A 22,395-nucleotide genomic window follows, 5' to 3' on the forward strand; every position below is an offset into this window, starting at 1 on the left:
TCATTTATTCTGTGAGAGTCAGGGGTGGGGTAGCTATATATTTGTTTTTCATTGCAGTCAGAGAAAAATCTTAAAATCTTTTTATGATGTTCTTCTTCCTAGGTTGCCAACTTAGCCTGTTCCATCTCAAACAATGAAGAAGGTGTAAAGCTTGTTCGAATGTCTGCAAGCCAGCTTGAAGCCCTCTGTCCTCAGGTAAAGTATGACCAGCAATGTTTAAGGTACCACTAAACTGGATTTTGATTAGAGTGGAGATGAGGTTTATTTGTTAGTTTTGTTTTTAGGATTTTGGGTAAAAGTCTTGGAGACAAAAACACTGATGAAGCTTGGAGAAATTTACACTTCGGGTGACATTTTCTCAGGTCATCACATATTACTATTCTCTTGCCCTTCATTAAAAATGCATAGTGTCCTCCATGGCTGGCAAATGGAGGGTGGGTAGCGAACACACCGTTCAGTCTAGATCCTCCTTGAGAAAGGGCCATTGGCAACACCTGGCAGTCCTGGAATCACTATGAACCTAAAAGTATAATAGCTACCCACCTGCACACCATCTTAATGCTCAGTATTTGACTCTCATTTTTAATGGCATATTAGAAGACTGATGATGAGACTAAGCATCTGGGATACTGGAAAGACTGAAGCACATAGAAGAATGGTTGCTTTAAGTGCCTAATGTGTTGCCTGCTTCCTATGAGGGGAACTGATCCTGTTTGTGTGGCCTAATGCTCCTTGCCACTCATGGGGATTTCTAAGCAGTGTAAATGCTGTTTCAGTGGAAGAGGTTGCCTCTCTAGGTTTCCAAGTAGAAAATGCTTATGGGTATACTCTGAAGATTTATATTTACCTCTCTCTAAATGGCTTGCCAGATGGCAGTGGCCACGAATAATGGGGCATAAAGCAAGGGAACCTGAGTGAAAGAATAGAGGTCACAGGAATGAAGTTTCTGTGTTGTCTGTAACCAACTTTAAAATATACTGTGACCAGTGCTTTGGCTCTTTCATGTAATTCCTGACACTCAAGGTAGGTGACCAAAATATGTAAAGCCTGGTTACTAACATGAGATCCTAACTGGTACACAGGTTAGTTACAGCATTTGTTCTGTTCTCAACCACGTGGATTGGTTTGCCAGTGAGAGTTGCTTCATCTAAATATTAGCATGATGGGCCAATTGTGAATTCATATTATGTGAAGGACATTTGCTCAGCTTTAATCCAGTCATGAAATCTCCTAGTTATTGCTAGCTGTACAAATAATAAGCAGAATGGATTGAGTCACCTCCAGAAAGATAATGGATGACCAAGGTGTACGAAATAAATTTCAAGCAGATTTCTAAAGATTTGGCATTATTTCCTCAAGTTTGCCATTTTTCCCTATCAGCACTTGGTTTTTAATGTCTTTGGTTCTCCATTTAGTTTTGAAATGCTTGAAAAGTGACAATGCTTTCACACATCGGCTGAAACAGATGGTAACATGGAGCTGATCACACCTACCAAGAGTATTTATATAAATGATCTTAAAGCCTAGGGAAAAAAAATCACCTGGAGAATCTAGTAGATCCTTATAAAAGTGACGATTTGCATAAATCACTTGTGGCCGGGCCATGTCGCACAGGTTTGAGTTTGCCATCAGAAAGCATTCTTTTTCTCTCTTCTCTGTAGTTTCATTTTTCCTACTAGAACAGACCTCAAGGGGAGTGGGCTTAGACAGACAGTGCCCAGTCCACACTTGGCATTGGGGGTATGTCCTAAATAAAAAAGTGTTTCTCCGGGTATGATTATTTGCCCAGATTCTCACATAGGCGCATTCCTACCCTTGCTCACAAAAAGGGCCAGGCAGGTTCAGTGATGGCAAATACAATAGCCACTTGTAGGCGTGGTAATGACATTATGTGCATTACCATGTGTTATTTCTAGATGCGGCAGTTATGACTCCACTCCAACCCATTATTGTTAGGTCTTGTCATTATTTTTAAAGAGGAGTCAACAGTTCAGACTTTTCCGTCAAGTTTCAATTTTAAATGATTAGTAACAAATTTGAAGTTTGAAATTCTTTGAGAAGGGTAAATAAACCAGACTCTTCTGGGAGCTGCATCTGACCTACCCTGACCCGTGTGTTTCGTGCTCAAAGGACTTCTTCAGAGTAGTCGATGGCCATCTCTTTGAGGAGAGGAATTTGAGCGGAACCCTCTCCTGACTCTTCATCCTGATGTGGACACTGATCTTGGGCAAGGCAGAGAGTGTGGGGGAGGGTGTCCTACCACTAAGGTGTTCCCTTCCGCAGTCACTGGCTTGTTTGATAAACAGATTCTAGACAAATTAATTAACTGGGCTGGATAGTTCACCAGGAGTTTAAGGTAGTGTTTAATATGCTGTAGCATGTAGACAGACAGTTATATTAAAGTATATGTTTCTTTATTGTGAGGCTACATCTGTGCAAGTGTGGAATACAAGTTAGGTTTTTCCGGGCTGTTTTGTGCCTCACATCCAGGCTGCTGCATTCAGGCAGCCCTGGCTCCTCTGCTGGGGGTGCCCTTCTGTGCAGCTTCCCCGGGGGGCCCACTTGTAGCTTGCAGTGGGCTCCTAGGCCTCATTGTTCCTTTCTGGAGGGAGGAGGGGACAGATGGAGCCTCTAGAAGAGTTTTCTTCCTCATTTTTCAGTTCACCCAATACCAAAATTAACTTTCAGAAATGGGAAATTCTGTTCTAAAGTACTAACTTTTTAGTAGTCAAGTGACTTTAACTCCAAATATTTGTGATTAAAGTTGAGTTGAAGAAATAACCTGAAAGTGGCTTTATTTTGTTTCGGGGGCGGGGGACACTCACGTTTTTTGATTTGTGTTTATCATGAGTAAGAAAGGAAGAGGTCAGTTCTTTCTCTGCTTGGCCTTCTGCTTTGTGGCTGCATTATATCTCACCCACTGTTCATCAGAAAGGGCATCTACCTCCATCCGAGCAGAGCCCCAGCTTTATACACTTTTACAAACATTTTAAGGGATGCTTGTGGATATACCTAATCTTAGTCCATGGTAGCTGCTTAAAATATTTCAGTTTTTCAATTCATTTGGTGCTGGCTGGGAGGAAAAAAGAAAAAAAAAAAATGAAAAACCTTGCCAATAGCAGGTTTCTGACAATTTGAATCTTTAAAATTTGAGAAGGACATATTGGAGATGATCTCATTTAATATTTTATTTTTCTTAGTTGATTATGCAAGAATGAGTATTGTACATTTACGTTAATACAAATATGGCACTTTAATAATTTATATAGCCTGGTTTAAAGCATGGCCTTACTTGGAAATCTATACAAGGACAAATTATTTGAAGCCACTGCTTATCTCCATATTTTGGGTACTTTTTACTAACTAAATTGAGAAATAACTTAAAGTGTACATTCTTTCTTCTGTCTCCTTAGATTTATCTTCTGTATTGTTTTTTCTTCTATTGTGCTTGTGGAACACTGATCATTTTTATGGGCGATAGGCTCGATAGGCATCAAATAAGTACAAACTCAGACAGGTTTGGCTTGTAGGTGGTGAGAAAACATACAGCGTTTAAAAGGAGCATCTAAGACATACAGGCCAGGGTAACCTGTGGCCTCAGCTCTCACTTACCTATTATTTCACAATCATAGGACCATCTACCTTTGAATGACCTCACTTTCCCACTTCTAATCTTTTCTTACAAAGCAGTTTCACAGAAGAGCTTGAAGGAGATGCTTCTAAAAGTTTCAGCATTTTTTATATCCCCCACTCCTCCTTGAACTCCCCACCCCAGAGGCGTGCAGATAACATGCCTCCAGAAGCACTGCAGTCTCCTTGTAAGGCTTGCATATTGATATTTGTTTTATTTTCTTTTCTTGTAAAGTTTGGTTTCCATATCATAAAAGTTGGAAAGTATTTTTTCCTCTTCTGTTTTCTTGAAAAGTCTGTATAATTGGTATGAGGCCTATTTTAAATGTTTGGGAGAATTTACCAATGGAGGCCATCTGGCCTGGAGTTTTCTTCATGGGAAGATTTTTAACAGTGGATTCATTAATAGATAGCAGGGTATTGAGATTAGCTGTTTATTCTTGAGTGAGTTTTGGTAATTTTATTTTATCAGTTGCTGCTCTGCCACTCTCTTCCTTCCACTTTGGGTTTAATTTGCCCTTTTTCTAGTTTCTAAAGTTAGAAGCTTTTAGATCATTGATTTAAGACCTTTTCTAATGAACAGTTAAACATTTAATGCTCTAAATTTCTCTCAAAGCACTGCTTTAGCTGCATCCCACAATTGTTGACATGTATGTTAAATAGTGTGCTCGGGATGGTAAGAAAGTCCTCATTGAGAAAGTGCTGTAGAAGCAGAGACTTGGAGGAGATGACAGAGCAAGTTGTACAGAATGTTTTGGGGGAGGGAACTCCAGGCAGAGGAAACAGCAAATGCAGAGGCTTTGAGGGAAGGAGGTCAGATATTAACAGGAGTTTGGGTGGTATAGCACCTTTTAGGGCCATAGTAAGGCCTTTGGCTTTTTACTCTGATTGACATAGGAAGCCATTAAAGAGCTTTGAGTAGGGAATTGACATGATGTAACTTAGGTTTTAACAAGGTCTCTCTGACTTCTGAGGTAGGATGGAAGCAGAGAGACCCCTAAGGAAGTGTGGTAAGCAGGATAATGCCCTACCCACCAAGATGTTCATTTCCTAATCTCTGAAACCTGTGGATATGTTAACTTTGTATGGCAAATGAGACCTTGTAGAGGTAAACTAAGGCTCTTGAGATGGTTAGATTATCCAGACAGGTCCCCAGTTTAATCATAAAGGTCCTTATATGAGGGAGGCAGGAGTGTCAGAGTCAGAGAAGATGTGATCATGGAAGCAGGATCTGGAGTGATGTGGCCAAAAGCCAAGAAATGTGGGCAGCCTCTAGAAGTTGGAAAAGGCAAGGGTTGGATTCTTCCCTAGACACTCCAGAATGAACAGTTCTATTGGCACTTTGCTTTTAGATCTGTAAAACCCATTTTAGACTTCTGACCTCTAGAACTGTAAGATAATACATTTGTGTTTTAAGCACAATTATGTTTGTGGTAGTATGTCACAGCAGCAATAGAAAACCAAATTAGAGGCTCTGGTACTCATCCAGACAAAAGTACAGTGGAATTTGTGAGCACTGGTTAGAATCTGTATATATTTTGAAGATAGAATTTATCGAAAGATAGTATGTGATGGGGAGGGGAAAGAGAATAGTCAGAGAAATTTCAAGTTTGAGCCTAAGTAGCTGGGAAGATGGAGTTGTCATTTATTTTGATAAAGAAAAGTGGTTTGGCAGAAGAGATGAGCTCAGTTATGGACATGTTAATTTTGCAGTGTCTACTAGACATGCAAGATGCAAAGTCAAGTTGAAGGAAGAGGTCTGGACAGGATGTATAAATATGAGATTTATTAGCACATACATGGTGCTGAAAGCCGTGAGCCTGGATGAGATCACCAATAAGTATACCTGGAGTAAAACAGTCTGGTAGCTAAAACTGGATTCTCTAACATTTAGAGTTTGGGAAAAGTAGATTGAGAAAGGGTTAAGACCAGAAGAACACATCAGAAGCTGATTCTGTCTTTGAAAGACAATTGAGAAAAGTGTTCGTAGCAAGGGCGATTATTCATGTCAAAGGGTTGTTGAATGTGAGCTGAGAATTGATTCTTGGATTGAGCAGCATATATAGAGGTATGGTCCGTGGCTCCATAGTATAGCGGTTAGCACGTCTGCATTACACACAAAAGGTCCGGGGTTCACGCCCCAGGTGGAGCCACGGACCATACCCCGGGGCGCTGGGCCCCCTGGGGGTGCCAGGCCCCAGGGGCGCACCACGGGCACCTGGGAGGAGACAACCCGCCTTCAGGGATCCAGTTCTTAAAAAGGGGAGACAGTAACATCCGAAGGTCAGGGGTGGAAGTAGCAAGGGTGGAATTAAAGGGGGGGATAAAATGAAAAGAGGTAAGACAGAGTATGTGGCACAGATGCAGGTACAAGGGTAGATGTGGTGATAGAAATCTATAGACAGTCTCTTTCAATTGAATTCACTTTCTCATTTAAATAAAATGCAGTGATAAGCTGAGAGTGAGGATGCTGGCAGAGGTGTTACGGGTTTGAGGCAGCAATATGAAACAATTTACTTAGAGCCCAGGCTTGAGAGGAAGGGATGGACTGGACTGAGGAAATGTCGCCACCTTACTGTTCCCAACACTGTGAGTCTATCCGAAGTTGAGTGATCAAGAATTTTAAAGCAAGACTCATTCAGCATGATTGTAGCAAGAAAGCATGAGTTTTATTTTGCACATGTTTATTTTGAAATATCCAAGACATCTGTGTAGAACTATTGGGTCTGTAGCTAGGGTGTGAGTTGGTGGCTAGAATTAATAGTTTAGGAAGATGCATGAGTAGTTGGCACATGGGTGGTATGTGAAATCATGAAACTAGATGAAATTGTTCACAGGTGGGAGGAGTCTAGGAAGAGGAGAGAAAGAATTGAACCTTGAGAAACTCCAACATTAGTGGAAGACAAGACAGCAAAGGAGACAGAGAAGAAATAGCCAGGATAGTGGAAATAAAACTAAGTATTTGACAAAATCTAACATCCAGGCCTGATAAAACACTTTGCATACTAGGAGTAGAGTTTCCTCAGCCTGAAAACATCATATCTAATAGTGAAACATGATATTCAAAGGTGAAAGGCTGAGTACTCTACCCCTATAATCAGAAACCAGACAAGAATGTCCTATTCAACATTGTACTAGAGATTTTAACAAGAGTAGCTTTTTAAAAGTTGATATTCATTGTGATAGAAGTGCCTAGTTTAGGGCTCTTTGCAAATTTAATGAACAAAAATATTAACTTACATTAGTTTACATTTCTTTGTGAGTACGTTTTTCCTCTAGTTGTTTTCCTAGTTGTTTGTGGTTCACTCTAGGTAAGCTATCCGTGTCTTTTCCTCATTTTCTGCTGGTATTTGAGTGTTCTCCTTTCTGATTTACCTAACTGTATATACTTCATCTGTCATATGTATGTACTTAAATAGAGAAATAATATAGTCAAATTTATAAATTGACTTCTCCCATTGTTATTTGGAAATAGAATTCTCTAAGACATAAGAAATATTTATTTCTATTTATATTTTTATTTTTGTTCAGTAAATGCATAAATAAATATATTCTTCTAGTCTTGATATTTTTAAGTTAACTCGTCTATCTGGACACAGATTAGTACATAAATTTAAGTATAAAGTGAGGCTATAACTTAATTTTTCTCAAAATAGCCCATCACATGTAAAAATAATGTACCATTCACCACTGGTACATGATGTCACTTTTATCGTCCGCTGAGTTTTACTCTGTGATAGGATTTGTTTTTATTAGGCTATTCTGTTCTTACTTAGAACAGAATATATTTTAACTGTCTCTCTTCCTTACTCTTGCTCTCTGTCCCCAAGTTTTGTTTTTTTTGGGGGGGGTGGGGGGACTATTCTCAGCTATTTGTTGTTCCAGATTAATTTGTTAATAAACCATTCAGTCTTCCTATGCCTAAAAATGGAATGTATTTCTATTTATTCAGAATTTTTAAATGTACCTCAGGAAAGTTTAGTCACTTTTTGTTACTTCAGTTCTTTTTTAACAAATTTAATCTTACATATTTCCTATTAATTTGCCTAATGAATATCTGACACTCCCCTCATTTTATATTTTTTCTGGTATGTAGAAAAATTATTGATTTTTATATATTTATATTGTCTTTAGCTACCTTAATGAACTCTTATTCTAAGAGTTTTTTCAGTTAACTCACTTTAATATCCTAAACAAAGATCTTCTGCATTAGAAGGTATTTTTGCTATCTCCTTTCTAACAGCTTTTCCTATTTCCATTTCTTTTTTTTTTTTCATTAGCCAGAACGACCATTATGTTATTAACTAATAGTATCAACAGGTATTCCAAACAATAATATCTTGATTTCTAAGGTAAGTGATTCTAGAGTTTCACCACTAAGTGTCATCTTGGAAGATTATTTAAAGTAATATGTTAAGTATCTTTTTATTTTTAATTTACTAAAGGTCATCAGAAATGGGTATTTAATTTATCAAAGGTCCTTTATAAACAGCTTTATAATCAAAGTGAGAAAATTAACCTTAAGCAAGGTACTGTTCCTCCATTTTACTGTATGAGTTAAGATATATTATAGAACAAAGAGAGCAATTTTCTCTTTGTAATGGAAAATTATCTTCGTATTTAAAACATATAATTTAGTCCCTGCCCGTATTTACTTGGCTCTCTTTAGAAACATTTTCTTCAGCCAAATTTTTTACAAGGTCTGATTCATTGATACATTAGTGAATTAATGAGTTAATTAATGAAGTGAGTAGTCCACAATGGTGAACCATGTGGTAGAAATGAATGGCAAGAAGGAAAAGAGGCAAAGAACAAGCCTTCAAATGATGAAAATATGGGAGATAACACATAACACATGAGAAAGATAGGATATCTCTTCTTCCAAATAGTTTATTGTACAAACCCATATACTTTTTGAAAGTAGTTGGATATTAATAATTAATAACTGGGACAGCCTAGTACCCCTGTGCCTGTGAATCAATAATTGGTAATCTGTCACTTCCGATTGTTAGGAGGGAAGAAGAACAGTGCACCATTCTAGTGGGTCTAATTCTTCAGTTTTTTAACTATAGTCTTTAGGGGCTAAATTGATGGCATCATTCTTGAATACCCTTCCAATATATTGGGAATTATACACATGACCCAAAGACATGTAATTCTTATATCACCTAAAAAAATGCCATCCCAAACTCCTACCGTCAGGTTTGTATGCCTCTGTGGTAACTATTTTTCTGCCTCCAGATCTCCACTCCATCACCACCAGTTTAGTTCCTCTTGTCTTTGCTTCCTGTCCAACTTGCATTATTATAAACACATTTATTTTTAATAACCCATAAGCACCTTGTACTAGAAATCTTAACTATTCTCTCAGCTCATTTTCATACTACTTTCATTTCTCTAAAGAATTTATACTAATGGACAATAGGCACATGAAAAGATGTGTAACATCATGAGCCATCATCAGGGAAATGCAAATCAAAACCACAATGAGATAGCACTTCATCCCCAGTAGGATGGCTATAATTATTTTAAAAAAGTGGAAAAACAAGTGTTGGCGAAGATGTGGGAGAAATTGGAACCCTTATATGGTGGGAATGTAAAATAGTGCAGCTGCTTTGGAAAAGAGTAAGGCGGTTCCTAAAAGTTAAAGTCAACCATATGACCCAGCAAGTCCACTCCTATTTATATACCAAAAAGTAATGAAAACACAAAAACATGTATATGAATGTTCATAGCAGCATTATTTTTTTGCTTGTATTTACATTATCCAATGAGTTTTTTAATTATAGTTGGCATACAATAATATATTAGTTTCAGTTATACATACAGCATAGTGGTTAGAGATCTATATAATTCACAATGTGATCCTACCACTAAATTTAGTGCCCCTCTTCCCCCTTACATATTTATTACATTATTTTTTTCTTATGCTGTACTCTATATCTCCATGTCTGTTTTATAACTATCCATTTATACTTCTTAATCCCTTTGCCCTTTTTAGCATTACTCATAATGGCCAAAAAACAGAAGCAATTCAAATGTCTGTCAACCGATGATTGTATAAATAAAATGCGGTATGGCCACATAATGGTATATTATGCATCAATAAAAAGGAAGGAAATACTGATACATTTTACAGCTTGGATGAACCTCAAAAACGTTATGTTAAGTGAGAGAAGCTAGTTATAAAAATCCACATTGATATGATTCCATTTATATGAAATGTTCAGATTAGGCAAATCCATAGAGACAGGAAGCTAAGTTAGTGGTTCCCAGGAGCTAGGGTGGAGTGTTGAGGAAGATGGAGAATGACTGCTAACAGAATAGGGATACTTTTTGGGATGATGAAAATGATGATTGTAGTAATGGTCGTATAACTGAATATTCTAAAAACATTAAGTTGCACAGTTTAAATGGGTAAATTCTTCAGTATGTGAATTACATCTCGATAAAGCTGTGTTTTAAAAGAAATAACTTTTTAAACTTAACATTTTACACTTTTCTGTGCAGTTATTATATGTTAAATGTGCCTATTAGGTAAATGCTTGGAACTGAAATTCAATATGTTTTTCACAAATGTGCTTCGATAATGTATCACAAACCTGGAAAGCTAAATGTTCATCACATGATTACTAAGAATGGTAGGTAACTGGAATAAACCTAGGTATCCTACAATAGGAAAATAGTTCTATACCTCCATAAGATGGAATAATAAACAGTTAATGTTTTTGACATATATTTAATGATATAGAGAAGTATTTAAAAGAAGAAATAAAAGTTTTATGTAGCAGATAATTCTAATTGTGTATTTTTTGACATGCATATTTGTATGTGTATGAAGAGAAAAAAGCCTGGAATATAATGTCAAAAATTGAGTTACTATCACAGAGTGGAAAGATTTAGCGATATTTTTGTTTGTAATTGTCTGTAGTTTCAATATTAGTTTATTTCTGTATTTCATATGTGTTATTCATTCACACATAAAAACCTATTGTTTAACGCATTTCTCACCTCCATCTTTGTTAGTGTTATGGTGGCACACGGTATAATGTGTCCTAGTGAAGGGCATGTGAAACAAAGGCATAGCCAACTCTATAACCATATTATCTCACCTGTTTTATTTTCATGATTTTGAAGGGTACATAATGAACTTTAATATCTTTGCAGGTTATCAATGCTGCATTGGCTTTGGCAGCAAAACCACAGAGTAAACTGGCCCAAGAGAACATGGATCTTTTTAAAGAACAATGGGAAAAACAAGTCCGTGTTCTCACAGATGCTGTCGATGACATAACTTCCATCGATGACTTCTTGGCTGTGTCAGGTAATGAGCTGGTTCCCCCAGAGAAGCATGTGAGGATGTGCATAATTACTTTTGCCTAAGTTACAATAATGGACAATCAAAACGTCCCCAAGTCTGGGCAGGTAAATTATTCTAGCAATAATATTGTTCTGATTTTCATTTTACTTAAAAACAAAAACCAAAAAGCTACCACTGACTCCTGAGCAGTGGGTGGTGGAGCTGGACTTGTTTCCCTTGTGCTGGGGGTGGTCTCAATCTTGGAAGCATACATCAGAAAGCTGGTTGGCAGAGGTTTTTTCCTGTTTATATAGAGTAAGATCTTGCAACTATGGACCTTTGGAGCACCATAACCATCTACCCCTCTTCCTGATGTTGTGTTTAGAAAGAACATTGACCAGTGTCCTAGTAGAGGTTGTGGTTATTTGTTACGAGCAAGTGAAACATAGGAGAAGGGAATCCCAGCACCATCACCTTTAGTTTTTTTTTGTAAAATATTTTTTCCCTTCTTGGAAATCTCCTTCTTTCGCCTTCACAAATGATGGTAGTTTAACTGCCTACTTTTCAAAAGACCGACTGCATGATGCACAGACAGAAAACAGAGAGGAAATATTTAAGTGCCATTTAATTATGAACTTGTAAAAAATAAATCTGTGTAATTCACCTCACAAAAACAGTTGATTTCATTATATAAACATAAACTGGTAATGACCTAGTAAATTGCATTTATGTAGAAAATGTCTGTCAACTGTAATTCACTATTTATCACACAGAGATAAATTTCAGTCCCTCTCTTTAGAGTTCAGCAAGTATAAATGCATTCTCCATTTAATGGGGCCTCTGCTGCCTTTGACTGCACTGCTTGCTCTCTGGAGGTGCCAGGCTTCCTGAGGCCAGTGGTTGTGGGCAGAGTCAGTGGCCAAGTAGTTGTAGAGCTGAAACTACCTGTCACCACAGGCTGGGACATGGGAGATGCGAGTGGCAATGGGGCTTGGAAACAGAAGCAGGGTTTATTGGAAACAGAAGCAGGGTTTAAGTACATGCACACCACAGTCCTCCAGCAGTGACCTATATAAGGTGATAGTGTGTTCTACATACCAGTGTTCCCCTGTCTCTGCCTGCTTTTCTTGGGATCGGTGGCTCTATTTGATAGAGTGGGGAGCAGGCGGTCATTAAACTGCAGATAGAGGGGGTAAACCATGCTGCTGCAGGACCGCCAAATTGCAGGTACTGGTACTTTAAAACAAAAACCCATTTGCAAGCACATCTTTGCAGGTGCCAAAAATGCAGCAATGGCTTTTTTGGGAAATCTTGGCCTTCTGTTGTTTTTCCCAATGAAGTACTGAATTATTCTTTTTCATAGATTTAGAGAAAAACATTCCACCTTCACAGCACACTTTTAGTCAAACAACAAATTTTGAACTCTTAATGCAAAACCCCCGTCCAGAGACAGCTATTCCATTCTTAACTTCCTATCTTGTGATTAGTGTGGGTGTATCTCAGGTTTGGTCTGAAGGGATTTTTAGTCCTCCTTACAGCAAAATAAAATATAAGAATCATTACTTGAAACGAATTTAAATAAATAAATTTATTTAAAAAATATATATGGCTCCTAAAATCAGACCTAGGTTTGGATCATGGGTTGGCCACTCCCTCTCTGTGAGATTTGGAGACACACAGCTCTTTGAGCCTTGATTTTCTCATCAATAAAATCGGATAAATAATAGTCCTGACATCACAGAATCATTGTGAGAATTCAGGGAGTCAGTGCATAGAAAGCACTTAGCATAGCAAATGGTGGGTAGACACTGCTCAGTTCACACTGGCTTTTATTATTAATAAGCCCTATTTTACATGATTCTTACAGAATTCATCTGTGTCTTTAATAAAACTTTGAAAAATGAAAAAAAAAATGTAAGAATCAGGTATCCCTCATGCAGCATTCTTCAAATCTGAGAACAAAAGGGATTCTGCAGTAGCATTTAGTGGGATCCAGGTGGTATCTTTAGGGTATGTGACATAAAACAGAAGAATGGTAAAGAAAGATCAAATTCTTTAACAGATACACTTTTGCCTGGTGAGTTTGCTCAATTTTTATGCAAATGTGGAAAGTATAAGGGTTGACTTGATGGAAAAGAGTTTAGATAGTTATTAGTTAGCATATAAAAACACAGAACAGTTCTCTTAGTCAGAAAGTGGTGGTGGTTTCAGAGCACCTGAATCTTAGAGGTCAACCTTGGTGTGTTTCTCTAATGTTTTGTCACAGACTTGCTTAGCAATGTCAAGTAATAATCAGCAGGGCAAAGCTGTTATTCACAATTCCTCTGATTTTTTATGATGTCCTTTTTAGGGGTATGGGATGAAGGGAGGAGACAAGCAGATGCCTGTGTAGAGTTCTACTGGAATAGCCAGTTAATGTTTAACAGTCAGACTCCTTTATACCTTCACGTACTTACTCACCCATGGCAGCTTTAGTGCTTTCTTTGTTGGAGGATGACAGATGTCTCCCCGTCTCACCTTACAGCCTCAGTAGGGAAATGGCTGGTTCTCATTGAGAGGGACCTTACTTTTAACTTGGCAGGCCCTCATTGGTCCCCAGTCCTTTGTTCTTGTAGAGTTCACAGCATCTCTAGACGTGCAGCATGGATTGGAGAGCAGGTGTCATCTACAGCAGTCATGGGTAGTCTTTAGGTAAGAAGTCATGTCTTGGCCTTACTCTGATCTGTCCCCTTGGCCAGTTTCCCCTTGCCTTTACACACATTGGTGCTTCAGTAGACCCATTAGTGAAGTAGATGTGTTTCTAAGTAGGGGGCCTGCCAGGCAAGTGCCCAGCATAGAGTCTGGCCTAAGGTTGGTGGGCCTCATAAAATTTTGCCAAATGAAAAGTAAGGAAGCTGGCTGCTTGGCTCATTGAGTGGTTGTTCTCTGCTGTATTCTGGGGCCTTGTAGCCCTTCAGCAGTGTGAGTTTTTGTGTATTTCCACTGATGATTTCCCACCATCACATTCCGTCTTGGAATCCACAGGGCCTAGATGTTTGCTGCTCGCTCACTGGGACCCACCAAAAGGGAAGTTATTTAGGCATAAGATTGAGAGGGCCCTCTGCCACTTAGTCTTTATTGTTCCTGGATATCCATTCCATTGGTTCCAGAAGTTCCCTCATACTTCTTACAATGCCATATCCTAAGTTTGTGGCTCAAAAAGTAATGGTAATCTTGTATATAATCTGGTGAAGCCACCAATATGATTCTGATGCCAGTTTTATGAGGCTTCAGGACAGGGGGAACTTGAGCCACTGCATATCATATATGAGAGTGGCATTTGAAAATAGAGGGACATGCATGCCACCCTCAGGAAACAGGAAGTGGGGACTCCTTTCCCCCAAGCTGCTCTATTCAAAATGGTGCCTTATAACTATTGGAGATGGTTTAGGATGCTGGAGAGCATTAAGCTAACCATGAGTATATTTATATTGACTGATCTCTTAAGGATGGTGGTTTCAAATTTATCGAAATGATAAAGACTGAATTTCATTTGAATTGTATTTGATACATGTTTTCCATGGATATGCAGTTCACTTTCTGATTTACTTACTCTGCTTATCTGTGAAAGTTTTGGTTCCCCTTTTTTTTTTTTTTAATTTTTATTTTCAAAAGATGTGAGTGGTTCTAATTGGTTTATTACATTTATTTATTGAATGCTCTTGGAAACAAACAACATATTGCATTAAATACTTTGGGGAACTCATGCGTGGTAATTTGTAGTCTTTCTTCTTCATTAAGTATCAGTATGCCCAAAGATATTAGTCTGACTGGGAGGACATTAAATAAGATTATTATGCCTAATTTTTGTTTTTGTGTTTAATAGCAAAAATGCAAAACTAAAGGTGTTTCTTTTGAGGAAGTGGTATAGGTAGTGGTAAAGTTAGGTTTGATTTCTGACTCCCATACCCACATGCTGTGTGACCTCAGGCAAGTTACTCAAAACTTCTTTGACACAGTTTCCTCAATAATTATGATTTTTTAAAGAAGAAATGGCTACCCTCTATTAAAATGTCAAGCACTCAGACTATTTCCTGTTATATATTAAACGTTCTTTATATCAACAGTCTCCAGCCTTTATGGCACCAGGGACCAGTGCTCCTATGAGAATCTGATGCCTCATGATCTGAGGTGATGCTAGTATTGGGGAGCGCCTACAAATACAGATGAAGCTTTGCTTGCTTGCTTGCCCGCCGTTCACCTCCTACTGTGTGTCCTGGTTCCTAACAGGCCATGGACCCATACTGGGTCTGCGGCCCAGGGGTGTGGGGCCCTTGTTTTATATAATATCTTCTATGTGTGTACAGGGATGCACCAATAAAGATATCCAGAGCAAAGGGTATGCAAAATGAGCCCTGTTCTAGATTGTGGACTACAGTATAAGTTTATGCATTCTTTCTGGAGAATGCCAGTTGGCTTGGTTCCTGCATGGCAATTGGGCACCATACACGTACTTTAAACATATATGCCTTTGATTTAGTAATCCCATTGCTAGAAATTTTCTCCAGGGAAATGTACACAAATATTTGCCAAAATACCTGTACAAGGATGTTCACTTCAACTAAAATGTGTAAGAGAAGACTGGATAAGTGAATTATGGCCCCTCCATTTATTCAATAGGGTACTACGCAGCCATTAAAATGGATGAAGTGTGGGTCTGTAGAGACAGACCTAGAAAGGCTTTCAGATGAAAAACAGATTAATGTCAATAATATGATCCCCTGTAGACTGTGGTATGATTTTTTATTAGCCCTCCAAAACTGTATTGAAAAATCAGTCTTTAATGGGGTACAGTCTTTAATTGATATGTCTACTCATAATGAACCCATGCTGAGTTTTCTGGGGATTTTGATTAAAATAAGTTATGGTTTAAATTAGTGTGGTTACCTCCAATCCTCCTGTGTTTACACTTGTCCAATGGAAATTCACTTCTCCCCTCAGGCTTCAGTGTAAAGAGCAAGGTTGATGCTCTGCCCTAGGTGTGTGGTGGCCTTAGCTCGCTGGGGCTTTCTTAGAGACAGCTATTCAGTGAAGGTAGAGTATGTTACTTTAGTAGCTTCCTGAAACAGAAGGCTTCCATTGTCATTAAAGAATGGCAAACCCTTCCCTGGTTTGGGTTCATTTGGAAGAAAGTCAGTATGAATTCAAGAAGGTCTAAATTGAATTTTAAAAACATAGATGAAGGTTAACAGCCCTGGTGGAAGTTTGGGCCACTTTGTTTAATGAACAAAAAGAATGCCATGTGCTTCTCCCTACCCTCTAAATATGAATAATCGTGAAACAGGGATGAGTGTAAAAAAATCAATAATATGAGAAAACACCGGTTCACTGTTTAGTAAGCAGCATCTTTTCTTCCTTTCCTTTCCTTTTCTTAGTGATATAAAACAAGTGTAAAATATGTTAGATTCAGTAAAAAGAACAGTTTTTAACTCAAGACCTAGTACGATAAGCAGGCTCAGTACCATTCTGTTTAGTTTGAGTTAATATTTAGAGTGAGTGTACGTAAAAGATGCTTCTGATGGGCTCCAGATCCATTTATTCTTATAATTGGTTCTATATTTTCCCTAAAATTTGTTCATGCAAAAAGTTTAATATTTTATCTTTCAGTAGTACAGCGGTGTAAACCCTAACAAGTCTCCTCTAACTTTTTAATTAGTAGTAACTTTTTAATTAGCTATATTGTGGTAATTCATTTTTCCCTTCTGTAATAAGAATTCTTACTATATTATGGCTTCCCTTGAAAAGATGTTTTATTTTATCGATCGATATTTAAAGATTTTTGAGCACTTTTAGGTTCACATCAAAATTAAAAGTTACAGAGATTTCCTATCTAATCCCTGCTCACATGTGCACAGACTCCCTCATTTTCAACATCTCCCACTATAGCGGTAGATTGGTTAGAATTGACACATCATTATTACCCCAAATCCATAATGTACATTATCATTCATTCTTGGTGGTTTACATTTTATGGTTTGGGGCAAATGTACCCATCATTGTAGGATCATATAGAGTATTCATCCCTCTTCTTTCCACCCCCTAATCTTTTTACTATCTTCATAGTTTTGCCTTTTCCAGAATGTCATATAGCAGGAATCATGATAGTATGTAGCCTTTTCAGACTGGCTTCTTCCACTTAGTAATATGCATGTAAGAGTTTCCATGTCTTTTCATGGCTTGATAACTCATTTCTTTTCAGTGCTGAATAATATTCCATTGTTGGATGTACCAGTTTATCTCCTCACCTACTGAAAAGACATCTTGGTTGCTTTCGAGTTTTGGCAGTTATGAAAAAGCTGCTTAAACATCTCTGTAGGTTTTTATGTGGACATAAGTTTTTATCTCCTTTGGATAAACACCAAGGAGTGTGATTGCTGGATCATTTGCTGAGGTCACTATTTCTTTCTCATTGTGATTTTTTCCCATCTTATTTCATTTACCAGTGGTTTTAGAACAGAGAGATCCTTATAGAGTCCCTGCCTGCAGTCTCTTGGGAACTACTAAGAGAAGAGGAGTTCTTGGGGCCTACAGGGGATCCTGAAACCCGAAGGCAGGCCATTGTGGTGGCTCTATGCTAGATTTGCTGGGTACCACTTGCCTCTGTTTCCCCTTAAAATGAGAGGAAATAGCATATTGTGACCACTTTTTTGTTTTGAGTATCCTAAGAGGTCAAGCTTATTGTTATATACAATGTGACTTGACTATGTTAGCAGAGGCTGTGAAGGAAAGGTAATGGCTTTTGGAAATTGATTAAATCAGGAACCAGTCCTGGATAATGACATGTCAAAGCATAAGGCAGCCAGGGCTCACAAAGAAATTACCAGGTATGTTTCTCAAACAGATTACAGTTGCCCTAATTGTTCTGGCTCTTCCAGAAGAACTGTGGCCATTAGTCTTTCACTTGTTGTACCAGATGCTCTCTTGGTTTAAGGGAGTAAGCATGTTTATGACATTGCTTCTAAGAGTTCTTTTATGTCTTGAAAAAACCTTTCAGAGCAGGAAGGAAATGGTCAGGTTTCTTTGGTGTTGCTCATCCACTCACCCCATTGAGTCTGGGCAGCCCTGTCATTCAGGCTGTCTGCTGGTGGTCTCTGTGAGAATATCCCCTTTCCCATTCTGGGTCTATCCCTCTAGATGGACCTCATTCATCCATTCTGTGCCCATAGTGCCCATATTTATTGCCCACTCTGCTCTTGGACATTGGGTTGCTTCCACTTTGCTATGTTAGATGAAGTTGAAGCAAACTCCTCCTTCTGGGGTTCCCAAGATCCAGTGTCAAGCTTTTGCTTTGAGGAAAAATAGTTTTTATGGGTCTTCCAATTCTAGTTCTATGACTGGTAGGGGCCACTGATCAGCTTAACAGGATTCAAGAGTTTCCTCAAATACCATAGCAGGCCTACCTGCAACCCATGAGAGGGTTAGAGTCTCCCCTCAGGCTCCCTCAGTGCTCTCCAGAGAAGGCTTCAGCCTGCTTTCCAGCACTTTCTCCTATCCCAGGGCTGTGCTAGCTTCTTGGTTGACTGGCATCTATTAGAGGAAGGGGCATGAAACTGGAAGGATAAAGCCTTACCATGAACCTTTTCTTCACTTTTAGACTTTGGGATGTACGGTCAGTGAAATTATATAAGGGAAAGAGAAATTAAGGTTTTTGCGATCTGAGAACATCTACCTTAAAGATGGGCATCTCTCACTCTCTTTTAAACCCTGGAATAATGATTGCTATTTTTGGAGGTGATTGTAGGTTGAGTTTCTGTGGGACAGTTAATGCAACAGTTAATCTGTTGTCTTCAGTGATACATAAAGCTTTTGGCACTGTAGCTGGCACAAAGCGAGCACTCAGTGAATGATAGATGCCAACTTAACAACTGTCCTCTCCTCAGCATAGAGAATATAGTCAGCAATATTGTAAATAACTGTATGGTGTCAGATGGATATTAGATTTACCAAGGTGATCACTTTGTAAGTTATATAAATGTCTAATAATTATGTTGTACACCTGAAACTAATATTTACTATATGTTAATTATAATTGAAAAATAAAAAGGCAAAAAAAATTGTCCCCTTTTTGTGGAAGTCCTCCTCCCTCATTTGGCTTTTTGCTTTTTCCTCAGAGAATCACATTTTGGAAGATGTGAACAAATGTGTTATTGCTCTTCAAGAGAAAGATGTGGATGGGCTGGACCGCACAGCTGGTGCAATCCGAGGCCGGGCAGCCCGAGTCATTCATGTGGTCACCTCAGAGATGGACAACTATGAGCCAGGGGTCTACACAGAGAAGGTGTTGGAAGCCACCAAGCTGCTCTCCAACACAGGTGTGGGAACTCCTTCCCTCCCTTATGCTCCCTGCACACAGACAGTCTGGGTAGACCAGGCCATCCTTAGTGCAGGCCCTGTGGTTAGAAAGGAGATTAGGACTCAGGTCTGAAGAGTTCTGGGTGGCACATCAGACTTGTGAGAAGTTAGCAAAATTAAGGCCTCTGAGAATGATGATTTCTCAGACTAGAGTCTGACACTGGTCCTGATGTCAAAAGGCTTTTAAATTTAAAAAAATATTTAACTAAAAAATATATTAGGGCCTCACAAACACATTTCTTATGTGTGTCCCATGACTAACGATGAAAATAATTGTGAACATACTACTTAAGATGAACTTCTGAATTAAGTCTCCTATTAAATACTAAATTAAAGAGGGTCCTATTCTTAAGCAAGCCCTCAAATTAATCTTGCTTCAAATTCTCAGCCGTCCAAATCCTATATTGTAGAATCTGGTCAGAGACAAATGATGATTCGAGTCTTTGTAAAATATGGCATTTAATTTATTTCAGTTGTAAATATTTCTCATATAGGTAGAAACAGAGGCTCTTCATCATACACCTTGTTTCTTCCTGTCTGAATGAGGGATTTAGGGAAGGCTGGTAGAATGATGTCTACTGGGCCAGGAGGATTTGCCATGCCTCTTTTTTCTGCAGTTATGCCACGTTTTACTGAGCAAGTAGAAGCTGCCGTGGAAGCCCTCAGCTCGGACCCCGCGCAGCCCATGGATGAGAACGAGTTTATCGATGCCTCCCGCCTGGTGTATGATGGCATCCGGGACATCAGGAAAGCGGTGTTGATGATAAGGGTGAGTAACTGCATTTCATATGTTTTAACAGCTCTTTCTTATCACTTGCTAAACTTAAGCAATGCATCATTCTGGATCTCAGCAGATGCATTGCCAGTATATAAAAACCATGAATCTAAAAGCTGTAAGAATGAGATATATTTAATTACATTGTCTAAAATGACTTCGAGTTGCAAGTTAGAGCCTGAACATGGGCCGAGAACAGGAACCAATATGAGTTGGCTTTGATGATTTAATTTAAGGCAGATAGCCACCCCAAATATGAGGCTGCCGTTTGAGTTAGAGAGAAACTACAGAAAATTAAGGCTCTTCAGTGAATTTCAGAGATAGGAGTATTTTCTTTATACAGATTGAAGTTATTCTTCACATGGAGCACCCCTCTCTTAGAAAGGGTGGCAGGCAGGATGCTAGATCTCCATTGTGTCCAGGGTGAGGATGAGGAACTGTTGCAGCCCCTGGTAATGTCCTTTAGCTTATAGCCAAGTATGGAGCTGAAAGGAAGTGCCATCTGCTCTGGGCCACATGTGACCCATCTCAGAGAGAGCAGCAATCCTTACTGTCTGAGAAAAAGTTCAGGGCCCTTCCTAGATTGGCATGAACAGGTCTTGAGAAGTTACCAGCCTCTCTGTAACACATTCCTAGGGTGTTGGGCCCGGGTCTCAAAGCTACCTTTCTCATAGCAGTTAATCCTGCACATGCTAATCTGAGCACAAGCGTGTAGCTCTGAGAGCTGGGCCTGTGCATAACGCTCCTAGAGCCACCTGGGCCAGACCCTGCCCTAGCTGCAGAGCAGGCATTTGGGAGTGCAGTGCCTGCCTGCAGCATAGGGCTGCTCTGCTGAGCTCTCTAGTCAGGTCAGGAGTTTCATTTATATCTTCGTGGTTTGCTAGTCAAACCTCCCAAGGTTGGCAGGGATTCAGACCCACTTTTTATCTCTAAGCCTGCAAAGCCTGGCTAGATTGTCAGCTGGAAACAGAGGCCATTTCTAAGGCAGTTGCATCAGGCTGGACCCATTTGTAGGCAGTGTAGAAACTCTTGGGCAAGACCACACTGCTCTCTAGGGTGAGAAGGAAAGAAAACTGGGGATTGCCTGGTTGGCTGCTGGATGTTCTCGCAGGCCCCGGGTCACCTGGACATGTTGGCAGGGAGCTGGTGGAGCCCTTTGCTGTGTTCATCCCTGCTGCTGTACGAGGAACAACTCATGTTCAGCAGAGCCCTGGCCTGTCTGAAGGGTAAAAACCAGCAGCCATATCCCAGAAGTGTGATAGGCTCCTTAGGTCACATATGCCACTGTTAATGAACGTAGCCCCTTTTCTCCAGAGTTCTTTCTATGCTGACAGAAACCTACAAATAGAATGAAAGAAACCTTAATGATAAAGAGGAAATTAATGCCTTTCGGGACTTAACTGGGCTAAAACTGAAATGCATCTGCTTCAGGAGATGCTTGCAAATTCCAGAGTCCCACTGTGAGGAAGTAGGTAGGGTTGTGGGAACCACACCCCAGGAGCAGGGAGGCAGTTTGGATTTCTCTTCCAGTCCTGGAAGGATTAAAATGGGCAGTGGGGTGGCATGGTATTTTGTGCTGCCCAGTCAGAGACTCTAGGATCTTTCTTGGATTTGGTGGTCTCTGTGGCTCACTAGTGTCTCATGTGACGTCTGCTGTCCTTACTTCATCTGAGAGACAGAGCTGGCCTTTGCACATGTATAAACCCAAGATACTCTTGGTGGTTTCAGATGCTTTCTCACATGGCTTTTCATTTGAGCTTCACAGCAAGGCCTGGGGCTGAGCTTGGATTAGGTCCTGGTACAGATGAGGGACTTGCCTCACTGCCCTCCTGTCATAAGCAGGCTGGGCCAAGAGCCAACCCCAGCTGTTCTGCCTGCTGCTCCATTACGGATAACTTCAAGAAGACAACATTATGTTTCAAGTCAGCAGCTAATCATGACAGGCTGGAGGTTGTACAAAATAAGAATTTTATTTCATAATTAAAGGAAAGGGACCACTAATCAGTCCCTTTGGTATTTACTCAGACCTTACCTGCCACATCCTCTTTTCTTTTTATCAAAGGTAAAAAAAAAAACCCAAACATGAAAATACATTCCCTATTTTTACTCCTCAAAGCATCCTTTGGTACCCTGAGAGCAGACCCAGTACTATTTCATTTAATTTTCTTTTTGTCACCAAGTCGGAAAGTTATAAAAATCTGCTTAATGTTGTATTAAATACCTCTATTTTTAATACAGTACCTTTTCTACCCAGGACAGTTCTTATCTTTGTCTTAAGGTGCAGCTGTTGGGGTACATT

At 39.3% G+C, this 22,395-nt stretch overlaps 1 protein-coding gene and 1 non-coding gene across 5 annotated transcripts in view; both read left to right on the forward strand.

Moving 5' to 3' along the window:
• CTNNA1 (catenin alpha 1) overlaps window positions 1-22,395 on the forward strand; it is a 150,681-nt gene that overhangs the window by 122,822 nt on the left and 5,464 nt on the right. For all 4 annotated transcript variants that reach the window (XM_039836216.1, XM_039836214.1, XM_039836217.1 and 1 more), the window contains exons 10-13: window positions 103-195; window positions 10,798-10,954; window positions 19,081-19,281; window positions 19,939-20,090. In XM_039836216.1, the coding sequence (XP_039692150.1) occupies window positions 103-195; window positions 10,798-10,954; window positions 19,081-19,281; window positions 19,939-20,090 (603 nt within the window). The remainder of the gene's footprint in view (window positions 1-102; window positions 196-10,797; window positions 10,955-19,080; window positions 19,282-19,938; window positions 20,091-22,395) is intronic.
• On the forward strand, window positions 19,449-19,504 carry LOC120581885 (small nucleolar RNA SNORD52). The gene has a single exon (XR_005647401.1). It is a non-coding gene; the product is annotated as a small nucleolar RNA SNORD52 (small nucleolar RNA).

Source organism: Pteropus medius, unplaced genomic scaffold (assembly GCF_902729225.1).
Source record: "Pteropus medius unplaced genomic scaffold, Ma_sr-lr_union100, whole genome shotgun sequence".
NCBI lineage: Eukaryota > Metazoa > Chordata > Mammalia > Chiroptera > Pteropodidae > Pteropus > Pteropus medius.